The 13,302-nt window shown below is 37.7% G+C and overlaps 1 protein-coding gene across 2 annotated transcripts; it reads left to right on the forward strand.

Annotated features, from left to right (window-relative positions):
* Positions 1–17: 17 nt before the first annotated feature.
* Positions 18–7,721, forward strand: timmdc1 (translocase of inner mitochondrial membrane domain containing 1). Of its 2 annotated transcripts, none has more exons than XM_042756426.1 (8): positions 18–127; positions 813–1,011; positions 1,258–1,423; positions 3,024–3,112; positions 4,659–4,726; positions 4,866–4,944; positions 7,045–7,155; positions 7,253–7,721. In XM_042756426.1, the coding sequence occupies exons 1-8, from the start codon at positions 118–120 to the stop codon at positions 7,398–7,400; spliced, it is 870 nt and encodes a 289-aa protein (XP_042612360.1). In that variant the 5' UTR covers positions 18–117; the 3' UTR covers positions 7,401–7,721. The 2 variants fall into 2 exon arrangements, with proteins under 2 accessions (XP_042612360.1, XP_018963110.2); XM_019107565.2 differs by having other exon boundaries at positions 23–127; positions 793–1,011.
* Positions 7,722–13,302: the final 5,581 nt, after the last annotated feature.

Genomic DNA, 13,302 nt, shown 5'->3' on the forward strand with positions numbered 1-13,302 from the left:
CTTTTTTGAGCAAAACTAGACAGTTAGTCGGGTCCTCCACCACCGGATGGCGCAAAAGGACCATTGTGTAAGGAAGTGAACATGTTGACATTGTAATGGTCGCTGAAGGAGCATTCAATGAAAGCAGGTGAGACATATAGGATTTTGTGAGAACAAGTCCATATAGATTTATATTACGCTTTGCTCCTGTATATGTACTGTCATTTATTGTCAGAAAATCTAATCTTTTGGCATTTTACAAACGATCCTAAATTGTCAAGCGATGACAGTCGCCTGCATACTGTAAAATATACTCAGTATTTTAGAGTAACGTTACGTACGACTAGAATTCTATTTAGTGCTTGCTTAGAATGTGGAATATTTTGTGCTTCGTTAAACATCCTTCTCTTCACTGCGCTTGTTTATAATATGTTGAATTCTACTTTGTGTTTTGACTATAGTTTTGACTATCCTATAAAGCAGAATTCATATATTGCCTTTGGTTTAATTATGTTCGTCTTCGAATGTAACGTTACGACTGGATTTTTTTTTCTCGGACTTCTGAAAAAAGAGAGAATTGCAAGATGACTATCAATTTTGAGAAGAAATTTAATGTATTTATTTTATCCCGTGGCGGAAACGAGCTTCCATACTTTATTCCTCTGTGATGCAGAAACTCTTTTTTTGACAGCTGTGTTGCTGCAGATGTTAAATGCAGCCTGTCTGTATGATTTTGTCGTCTAACCAAAAGCATGTTGAACATGCATAAACATGCTCTTATACCTCTGGATTTGTGTTTCTGTGATTGAACAGCTTGTTGATGCGTACTGCAGGCCGGCTGGATTCATCACCCACATGTGGGGGGACAGATGCACATGGACTTGACGGCTCGCATTTGAGTCTTCTGGGGTTCAGTCTTCCTAGTGTCCATGCATCTGATAGTACCTCCACAAAGACCTTACCACAGCACCTAGGTAAACCAGAGTTCCCTGACACAGGATGGAATCGTATCAAAGATCTTTTCTACAGGGGGTAAGTATCAGTGATGGGTCCACAATACATAACACACTGTTGTGTTGCTCTGCCGTTGTAATAGGACTTTAAATGTGTAGTTCTTTACCTTTCACCGGCCTTGTTTGCTACATGTAATATAAGATTTAATTCACAATTATCTAAGCACGGCCAGATGTTATGCCTTATTTGTAATACACAATATCAGACACTCTTATGGAATATTGTTGGCATGGTGCATTTGACTCTGCTCTGCTCTCCACACAGCGAGGGTCAGATGTACTCAGAGGAGTTAAGGAATATAGTAAAGAGTGGCGTTGCTGCAGCTGTGGTTGGGATGGTCTATGGAGGCCTACCAGGAGCAAGACATGCCCGTGAGAGATTCATCCAGCTCAGCCAGGCTGAAATTTACCAAAACAGAGTGGATGCAGTGGTAAGACAAAAAGGACAGAGCCTAAATATATATGTATAATATTTATGTCTGTTTTGTACAGTGGGTATAGAAGTCATTTAACAAAGCCATTTGACTTTCAACTGTGATCAGCTGTGGTCATTTTGATTAGCTCAAAGAGTTTTCCTGGAGCATTTCAGTTCTTGGTAGTGCAGCTGAAGTAAACGATCAACGATGGGTGGCAAAGCACTGTCAAAAGATCTCTGGGATAAAGTTGTGGACAGGCACAAGTCAGGAAATGGATAAAAAAAAAAAATCTTAGGCTTTATCAATGCTTTGAAGCACAGTGAAGTCTGTTATTAAGAAGTGGAAGGTATTTGGTAACACACAGACCCTCCCTGGATCAGGATGTCGCTCCAAACTGGATGAAAGAACCAGGAGGAAACTGATCAGAGAGGCGACCAAGAGGCCTACAGCAACTCTGAAGCAGCTGCAGGAATTTATGACAAAGAGTGATCACTGTGTGCATGTGACAATATCACAAATTCTCAACAAATGTGGCTTTTATGGGAGGGTTGCAAGCCACTCCTCAAGCAAGGCCACATGCAGTCACGACTGAGCTTTGCCAAAACACACCTTGAAGATTCTGAGGTCAGATGAGAATAAAATTGAATAATTTGGCCTCAACACCAAACGATATGTCTGACAGAAATCCAATGCAACTTACCATCCAAATAACAGCATTCCTACGGTAAAGCATAGAGGTGATAAGATCCTGTTATGGGGTGTTTCTGTGCAGCAGGGACTGGAACTCTTGTCAGGATAGAAGGAAAATTGGATGAGGCAAAATAACATCAAATTCTTGAGGAAAATCTACTGTCCTCTGCCAGAAAGTTGTCAATGGGAAGAAGGTTTACCTTTCAACATGACAGTGACCCAAAGCACACAGCAAAACTGAGCACACAGAGGTTGAAGGAGAATGAAGGTGAATGTCATTGCATGTTCTAGTCAGAGCCCAGACTGAAACCCCATTGAAAATCTGTGGAATAACTTGAAGACTGCAGTCCATAAACGCTCACCATCAAATTTAACTGAATTTGAGCAGTTCTGCAAAGATGAGTGGACAAATATTCCAAAATATTTCTAGATGTGCAAAGGTAGTAGAGACTTATCCCAACAGACTAAAGACTGTAATTACAGCAAAAGGTGGTTCAACAAAATACTGACACAAGGGGGTGCTCCTTTTTCCAACTCAGTGATTCTGTGTGGGATTTTTTTTTTTTTTTCTGACATGTTGGTTTTATATCTTTCACTCAGATGTTATAAGTTGCACTGAGTAAATACAGCTGGACAAAACAAAAACTGTCATCATTTCAGGCTGCAAAGGAACAAAATGTGATTATTTTAAAGGGGGTGATTCTTTTACTGTATATACCCACTGTAGCAACAGATTTTCATTCACACAGACATCTGATCTCATTGTCCAATAATGCATCAGTATACTTTAGTACTGTAAAATGTTTTTTTGACGCTTCAATTGCTTTGTTTTTTCATTTTGTATAGCTAAGAAAAGCACATTATTATTTAATGAAGCTGAAATGTACACACAGTGATGTTATGTGTATATATTTTGTCTCTCCAGCGCTCAGCCCATAATGCAGCTATTCGTGGGTTTGTGCGCTTTGGCTGGAGGTGGAGTTGGAGGGTAGCAGCTTTTGTGACCATGTTTAAGTAAGTTTAGTTATGTTAAGGTTTAATTTGTGAGACATTTCATTACATGGTTAAATGCACTTGTATTAGACAAAGATATAGATCACCTAAAAATGAAAATTTGCTGAAAATATACTCATACTCAGCCAATTCAAGATGTAGATTAGTTTGCTTCTTCATCAGAACAAATTTGGAGATATTTAGCATTACATCATATTCTCACCAATGCATCCTCTGCAGTGAATGTGTGCTGTCAGAATGAGAGTCCAAACAACTGATTAAAAACATTACAGTAATCCACATGACTCCAGTCTATCAATTGACATCTTGTAAAGTGTAAAGCTGAATGTTTGCAAAAAACAAATGCATCATTAAGACTTCTTAACTTCAAACCATCGCTTCCAGCTAGATTACAAGCCTATAATCCATAATATCACTTCCTCCAGTGGAAAAAAGTCCATCCCCTGTTGTACTTTCACATCAAAATCCACCCACATGAACTGATTTGGACTGTTTTATTTTTCATAATCCATAATACTGCTTTTTTCTAGTGAAAAAATTATCTTGTCTGAATCAGGAGTGAAATATGCACAGCTCAAGCTTCATCAGGCCAAAACAGTTCTAAACAAATATGTTGATTGATTTAGATGTGAGAGGACAACAAGGGATGGACTTCTTCACTAGAGAACAAAAGTTATAGATTCTGATTCGGAAGTGATATCTTGATAATGGATTTGTTTCTTACAAACATTCAGCTTTTCACTTCACAAGACGTTATTTAAAGGACTGTCATGCAAGTCGTGTGACTTGTGGATTATTGTGATGTTTTTAACTGTTGTTCTCTGATGGAACCAATTCACTGCAGAGGAACCATTAATGAGCAAGTGATCTAATGCTGAATTTCCTTTGAAGAAACAAACTCATCTATGGTGTGGATGGCCTGAGTGAGGACATTCTCAGCATATGTCCATTTTTGAAAGAAATATGTATCATGGAACATTTTCACGGACTGTGATGATGCGTTTTAATGGTCATCAGCATCGCAAATCCTGCAAAGTTGTCTTTTTTTTAAATTTACATTTACAACACCTTATATTATTCTACTTTGCATCAAATTACAAAAAAAAAAAAAAAAAAAAAAAAAAAAAAAAAATAGTAAACACTTCTATATGAGCGTGTTTCTAATACAGTGTCTATGGGAGTAGGCTAACTGTAAATTTGACATTGTTTCTTCTTCTGCTGTCAATCTCTCTATTTTTTCCACTTTTCTAAAGTTGTGAAAACACTACTGGTTTAGCCATGTATGGGGAAACCTATTTGAAAACAGTAATTATTTTGCAGTTTCTTTAGGCACTGCTAATTTACTAATTACAAACTCACCTTTCCAATGTGCAGCAATATTATAACAGCACATTTGAGTTTTAAAAATATATATAGCTTGTGTCTGAAAACAGAATAGAATTGGTTTAGAAGTACTGTACTAGGATTGTTGTTGCAGGAAAATTAATAGCCGGTCAGTTTCCGCGTGTATGAAAAATGCTTTATGCTGTTCATACCTTTTTTACAGCACCGTAAGTACTGGACTGACAGTGTACAGAGACAAAAATGCTCTGAGCCATTTCGCTGTTGCAGGTGGTAAGTTCACAAACTCACCCTCTGGATGATGGTTCTTTAGTAGGCCTGTGCCTCAAGTTAACTGATTTTTAAAGCATGTGTGCTTGTCATTCTAAGATGACAGGAAAGAATAACAGTATTCACACGTGTTTGTATTCAGCTCTCACAGGAGGACTGTTCCGGCTGAATCTGGGACTTAGAGGCTTGCTGGCTGGTACAGCCATAGGAGCTGTACTGGGGTGAGTAGAACACACACACAGAGAGAGAGAGTTATCAATATGCTAAACAGAAGTCTTCGATCTGAAGAACTATCAGCTGTGATGTGCTTTTATTTCATATACTTATTTTTTTCTTTTCAGCTTTCCTGTTATATTTCTTTTTGTTTTAGGTTCATTAATACTTTCTCACTCTTTACCCTCATTAGCAGAGATTCTTAATTAGAAGAGCCTCAGCTGTTTAACACTCACCTGGAGCACACAGTGTGCCTGCAAACAGACCCTAACGTCTCAGTCAGGTGCAACAAAGTGAAAAATGCTATACATAGTACATTATGCTCTACGTAGTGTGAAGATTGTTACATGCTAACATTCTCACTATTATTGGACTTAAAAATGGTTCTGTGAAAGATCATGGAGCATTTCACCTGTGTTATTGTCATTAATGAAAGCTAAAATAAAAAAATAAAAAGCACACAAAGTGAACACATACATTAAAAATACATTTGCATGATTCCAAAACTACTGCTGGCTGCAAATTGTAGTTGGGCTAGTTTTTGAAGTTTGTCAATATATTAATGAACACTATACAATACTACCACTACTACTCATAATGATAATGAGTCATGCTGAATTAATTTATGTCTACTAATTTGATTGAACAGGCTGCAGACTCCACAGTTAAAACTGCTCTGTGCCTGCTTAAATTTCAGTGTAAAGGCTAAATGCTGCAATAAAGACAGACAAAATTAGATACTGAGTGGAAAATTTTACTCTGTTAAAAGTACAAGTATCTGGCCAAAACATGCTTGAGAATAAGTAAAAAGTACATCTTTAAATTGTATATATATATTTTTTTTCTTCAGATGAACACAAAGATTATAATGAAGGTGTATGGAACATCCAAAGATGGCATCTCTAAAACTATGGTAACCCATAAGACCCCTCTTGATTAATCAATGTCTTAAGTGAAATAAGCATGTGTAAGAAAAAGACTAATATTTTAAACTTTACAGTCATGTTGACTTTGTGTAGTCTTTGAAGTGGTCCTGTACACTTGCATTATATGAACTTAAAAGCTTTGTGTTCATCAGAAGAAATAAAGTCATACATCTGGGACTGCATGAGGGTAAATGAGAGAATTTTCATGTTTGGGTGGAGTATCCCTTTAAAGAGCAAGAATATTTTAACATTCAAATGATTTTAAGTCATTTAAGCATAAGAAGACATAAAAGATAACTCTATTTGGTACTCACGTGCTGTTTCTGTCCAAACTGTGTTCTATTTTGCGTTATGTAATGGACAAATACACAAAATCATAAGTCTTCAACCCTGCTCCTGGTGACCCATTGTCCTGCAAAGTTTATTTCCAACCTGCTTCGGCACACCTAGCCTCTAACTTTTCAAGTGATCCTGAATACCTTGATGAGCTGGTGCAGGTGTGTTTGATTAGCGTTGGAGCTGAACTCTGCAGGAAGAAAGTGTTCCCCAGGAGCAGGGTTGAAGACCTATGCACAAAATGAAGTCAAAAATATTTTTGGCGAGTATCCTTGTAAACACATTCTTAACTGAGTTAAAATAAGTATTAAATCAACGTGAAGTGTTGGAAGTTGTTTGTTCTTTTTACACATTTTGTTACACATTATGCATAATTGACACATTTAAAACATTCACACATTTGTCTACAAAACATTTAGATTTATTTATTTTGCTCACTTGAGATAAATTCTTGGCATATAGTTTCCTGGAAAGTTGTTCTTTTTGTTGTTTTATTGTTTATAATCCATTTCATATTAAAATAATATTTTGTTACTGAAATGAAAGTTGACTATTATCCAGCACTCAGTTTTGGTCCACCAACCTGTCAGACCAGAGTTGCACCCCTGTGGTACATAGAATGCCAGTGTTTCATCCTGTTTTGGCTTCTGGAAGTATTTTCATTAATGAAACAAACATGAACAAAACGAATGGCTATATTGTGTCTGATTTTGTTCTAAATATCTGCATGGCCTTGATTACCTGCGCACCTTATGTTTATATCTGTGCTGATATTCAGCACAGCAGCAATCTCGCTCATGTGATATTGCTCAATTGCTCTGAGACAAATGTGTGATGTTATAACAGGCTGCCGGCTGGAGTTGTAATCATTGGTCTGCAGAAGCTTGGGGGCGAGACCATGCATGACAAGAGACAACGGGAAAGACGAGAGCTACATGAGCTGAGAGTCGCCGAATGGTTAGTTTTACCTGGAAAAGAGAATCTTTTTGTTCTTGGACAGAACTGATAAACTAGTAATTTTGAACAGAAAATTGAGCTGATGTCTTCATTACAGGAATGCTCGTCTCAAGCTTACAGATGATCTTATTGGAGAAATGAAGTGTGAGGAACATCAGGACACTGATAATGACCTTCAGCGAATAGAGGAGCTGCTCAATCAACCTAGGAATGAGAAAGGTGCAAAGTGCTCTGACAGCCAGTAACATCAGATACTTGAAAATTTGTTAACAAAAACTTGCTGAACATTCTGACTGTGATCTTTCTAGGATGTTATAAATTCCTGGTACCTGCTCCCAGTATTTCTGTCAGTCACCATCATTATCAATGTAATACTTATCTTCTAATGCAAATGCTATTTACTGCACTTATGTGCATTTTAAAACCTGCAGATGAAGTCGATGCAATTGGGTGACGTATTTGGATTAGACGCATTTACAAGTAACAAATGTTTTGTGTGTTATTGTAATTGATGGGTCTAACCAATGTAAAATATCAGTGACAAATAAAAAACTCAGCAAAAGAAAGAAAGAAACATGTCCGTTTTTTTCAGGACACTGAAAAGATATTTTAAAGATAATTTTTAGAATCCCACTGAGTTATATTTTCCATACTTACAAAAACAGTTATTGCACATGCACCTGCATTGTCCTAAGGACAGGTTAAGGCCACAATTATAATAACTTAGAAAATTAAAGCGATTTGTCAGTGGACACCGCAAGAATGCATAAGTGTCTTGCTTAATACCAGTTTTCTGTTTCTGTCATTTAAATTACATATCTGCTAGTAGGGAGGATTTTATTTTTTCCAGAATAGTTTACTGCTTATTTTATTTAAAACTTTATGGTGATTGTGCATGTTGTTTGCCTTTAGCTGTAATTATAATCTACAAAACCCTTTTAGCTATCTATTAATTTGTGCTTAAGTGGCAAACTGTACGGCAGAAGTTCCGATTTCAAGTCATTTGCATGCTATATTCTAATTAGAAAGGCATGGACAGCTGTATTCACTATAAAGTGGGTTAACCCTCTAGTCTATGGTATGCATCATGTTCTAACCATAAAATATATTTTTTTCAAATAGGTTTTTATTATATTAAATAGCTAAATTCAAATTAAAAATTGGGGGGATACTTAGGGAAACGTTGTTATATGGCAATGCTGTACCACAATGGAAAATGGTCAAAAATTTTTTTGTTTTTTTCTATTTAAATGTACTAATAATTTTCAGTAGTGGTACAGCATTGTTGTCATATGGAAACATGGACATTTTTGTCAATGTACAGTAAAACTATATTAGACAAAGTTAAATTGTGAATGAAAATATTACATTTACTTAACAAAGATACTGCAAAAATAAATAAATAAATCCCCCTTGAGAAGAGATGTTTAGAAATGAGGTTAATAGAACAATTTCTGGAGCACTTCAACAAGTGTCTTCTGTGTGAGGGTGACAGTGGGGAAAAAGAGTTTTGGATGGACTCTTCAGACTCTTTCGACCTTTGGCGGCGCAACACCACAGGTATCCATAAAACAGGTAACCAGCTCGACCTCATCTTTATACACAATTTTTGGTCAAACCCTTACATGTCTCAGATAATTTCTTCATTACTTTTAATTTACATCTACCTTCTGCACCACCAACCCCCTTGGCCAATTTTGTTTAGATAAAACCTAAGGTCTTTTTCTGCTTCTCGACTTTCCTCTGTGGTATCATCCTCTCTTCCCACCCCCACACACTTCTCATCATTAGATTTGAATTGTGCCACAGATATGCTATTTTCTACACTAAATATCTTCCTAGACAATATCTGTCATATTTCCTCCAGACCAGCATGTGCAACACCCCATGAGTACAGAACCAGTTTACCATCCAACTGGGCTCAACAATGATAATCCTATCGAATTCGGCCATGAATCTTGGGGTGGTCCTTGATAATCAGCTGACCTTCTAAGCTCACATCACATTGCAAAAACAGCATGATCATGCAGGTTTGCACTAAACAACATCAGGAAGATCAAACCCTTCCTAACAGAGCATGCAACACAGCTTCTCATCCAGACCCTTGTCATTTCTAGATTGGACTGTTGCAATGTTCTTCTGGCTGGACTTCCAAGATGTGCAATCAGACCTCAGCAAATGATTCAGAATGCAGCAGCACGTCTTGTTTTCATTGAGCCCAAGAGAGCCCATGTCACACCACTTTTCATCTCTCTCCACTGGCTTCCAGTCTTGGTACGTATCAAGTTCAAGACTTTGGTGCTTTCCTAACAGCCACAGGCACCACATCCTCCTACTTCCACTCACTCCTTTGCGTCTATGTCCACTCCAGAAGCCTGTGGTTGGTAAACGAGCAACGGCTCGTAGTCCCATCATAGAGAGACACAAAATAGCTCTCAAGGACATTTTCTTTCATCGTACCCTGTTGGTGGAATGACCTACCTAACTCCACCCAAACAGACGAATCCCTCACAATCTTCAAGAAACAACTGAAAACTCATCTCTTCCATGAGTGTCTAACTGCCTCCAATAATAATAAAATTCTATGCCTTCACTTTTTCAGTTCTCTTATTATCCTCCTGTCCTTTCTTTTTACTATTTTGAATGATGACTGAAACCTTGCATAATGGGCACTACTTGTGTTTATTGCCATCTTATGATACATAGCTTGTTGTATTCCTCAACTTTAAGTCACTTTGGATAAAATCATCTGCCAAATGACTAAATATAAATGTTCTACTGAAAAACACCAGAAGAAAGATGGCCAGGGCCCCTGCTCACCAGCAGATGTAGCTAATAAACAGCAATGTCCTTAATGTAAGACACTTAAGACTTTTTTAACAATTTAATGTTAAAACAAATATTTTTATATGAATTAAGATATTTGTTGGAAATAAAAGCAGTTAAAAGTCATAGAATGCTTTGTTTTTGCTGAGTTTATATACAGCTGAAACTATAATAAACTGATTTTTAATGTCTCTGAACTGTTAACAAATGAAGTAAGGAATATTGTTAATGTCGTTTATTGCACAAGGCATTACAACATTTTTTAAAGATAACCGTATGCTAGAACCAGGGGTTCTGCATGTTTTATGAAGGTAAAATGAAGATTCTTTTAAGACCAAGTATAGAAAACTCAGTTTTCTATAATCTTAATTTTGCTTCAAGTAAATGTATCTTGATTCAATGACCTTTGGATATATTTGTATTGGAAAGTATACAAAAACATTGAGCAAGATTTTTTTTTTTTTTTTTTTTTGCAATATATTTAATGCCACAAATTTATGAATTTATGCTCTGATTTAAGATCTTTATAGGGTTTTATTTTGTCAAAGCACAAATGTCATAAAGAGTATAGTTATATGACAATACAGCATTTTATGCAGGGATGATGCCTTGAGCTTGTCAGCTGCTGTTAGCTCGCCTCTGTAAACAATATCTCATCTGTAAACTGATTGTTGTAGCTCTTTAGCTCTCCTCTGTAAACAACTTCTCCTTTCCAGCCATCCTACAACATGCCCTTTAGACCCAATCTCCTCACACCTTCTCCAAGCAATCTCTCCTACACTCTTACCAGCACTCACACACATCATCAACACATCTCTCCTCTCAGGCACCTTCCCCTCTGCATTCAAGCAGGATCGGGTAACCCCACTGCTCAAAAAACCCACATTAAACACTTCTCTTATAGACTGCTACAGACCCGTCTCTCTCCTTCCATTCATAGCGAAAACCCTTGAAAGAGTTGTTTTTTTAACCAGGTATCTTTCTTTCTTTCACAGAACAACAAACTGGACGCTAACCAGTCAGGTTTCAGGAGTGGCCATTCAACTGACACTGCGCTACTGTCAGTCATGGAAGCCTTGCGGATTGCAAAAGCTGATTCCAAATCATTAGTTCTTATTCTGCTGGATCTATCTGCTGCATTTGACACTCTCAATCATCAGATCCTCGTGTCTGCCCTCTCATCACTGGGCATCACAGGGAATCCACTTCGCTGGTTTGAATCCTATCTCACTGGTAGGTCTTTCAGGGTGGCCTGGGGAGGGGAGGTATCCAAAGCACATCAACTGGTCACTGGGGCTCCTCAGGGATCAGTTTTTGGACCCCTCCTCTTCTCCATATACACTAAACTGGGTCCCATCATACAGACACATGGCTTCTCCTACCATTGCTATGCTGATGACACACAGCACTATACTCTGTTTTGATAAACCAGTGCAGTGTAGCCAGTTACATATCAAGTGAAGAGGATATTAGATGGATTTATGCAGCCATCTGATTGACTGGAAAAGTTGGATGCTTGTGAAATATATTACTCATGTTACCCATTATTCCAGTCAAACTGAATAATTTCATTGAGAACATGTACTGTACTACTTGTAATCGTAATAAAAAGTCACATTGACTGCACAGACAAGACTCCTCAGTGCTCCATGCATGTGACACAATCACTTAATTACTGTGGTAGACCGATACCAACACCATGAGTACAAATTATAAATTGCACCTTTTTGCACAAAATGACCTCAGGAGGAAGCAATGTCAAGTTTGTGCCATTCTCATTTGAGTGAATGAAATACTGTAGCTAGTTCACAAATGTCAGAAACAAAAAGAGTAATGGGATGCCACTATAAAAAGGTACTCATGTTGTCAGTGACAACATGGATGATGGAAGAGAAGCCCTTGAATCCAACATCAGAATCATTTGAACAAAAATTACCCATTGCTGCTCTGTTTTCTCAAGGCAAAAATCAAGCTGATAACAACAACCAACTCTCTATGGCCTCTCAATAGTCCAGTCAAATTGTTTTATGTTCTCACTCCAGAATGCGGTAACACACCTGGTCTTTAATTACCCAAAGATAACTAAATTCACACCCCTTCTGATCTTACTCCAGTGGCTCCCAGTTTGGACCAGAATTAAAATATTTAAATAAATAAATATATATATAAAATTTAGACACTGGCTATTATGACTGCCGCTGAAACAGCACCTCCCTACCTCAATTCACTAATTCACGTGTATTCTTACTCCTGTCAGCTCAGGTCACTGAATGAGCGACATCTCGATGTTCCTTCACAGTGATGTAAAAAATCACTTTCCAAAACCTTCCTCATCTCTGTTCCTCTCTTGTGGAATGATCTGCCAACCTACATCCAAATTGCCGAGATCATCACAACTTTCAAGAAGCAGCTGAAGACACATGTCATGTCAAGTCAAGTCAAGTCAAGTCACCTCTATTTATATAGCACTTTATACAACACAGATTGTATCAAAGCAGCTTTACAGTGTTGAACAAGAAAAAATTCAATTTTGCTGGAGTAGAGCATTTACAATAGTAAACAGTCCAAGTCAGTTCATCATTGATTCAGTGATCTCATTGTCCAGCTCAGATCAGCTCTCATCCAATAGTGTCTTTGATATCAGTGTCCCCAAATAAGCAAGCCAAATGTGACAGTGGCAAGGAACCTAAAGTCGGTCATGACAGAAATAGATAATAAAAACATTGGCAGAAACCAACATGGTATGATGAGACTGTGCAAAGGACTCGTCTGATTCTCATAGTCTTTGCTGATGATTTGAGCCGATGGCCGACGAGGTCTTCGCAGAGGATCTGTCTCTGGGGCTCGTCTAGTTTTCATGGTCTCCGCTGACATTCAGGGATATTGTGGTCATCTCTAGGTGCTGATCCACCATCTGGTCTGGATATGGACTGGATCCAGGTGGCTATAGTGACCTTGGAATAAGAATGAAACCGACTAATAGAAGTGTAGATGGCATTCTTCCTACAATGTAACAAGTACATTGGGTGTTATGGGAAGTGTTCCCGGTTCTGGTTGACCTAATTAATGCTGCCTAACACATCTCTTCCACAAACACTTTTTTGTAAGTCGCTTGTAAATTGAAATGTACTTGGATGAATTATTGAAAATGAACCATGCCCTGTTAGCAGCAAAAGATTGGCATTTTTCAGAAACTGCCCTCATCTACAGTAGCCTATGTCAGAAGAATGCTAAAGTAGGTTGTCTTCATCATCCAAAATGCTAGTATTGTGCAAAATAGAAGGCATGTGCAGTTTTGGAATAAACAGAGGAAGATACAGG

Source organism: Cyprinus carpio, chromosome A1 (assembly GCF_018340385.1).
Source record: "Cyprinus carpio isolate SPL01 chromosome A1, ASM1834038v1, whole genome shotgun sequence".
Taxonomy (NCBI): domain Eukaryota; kingdom Metazoa; phylum Chordata; class Actinopteri; order Cypriniformes; family Cyprinidae; genus Cyprinus; species Cyprinus carpio.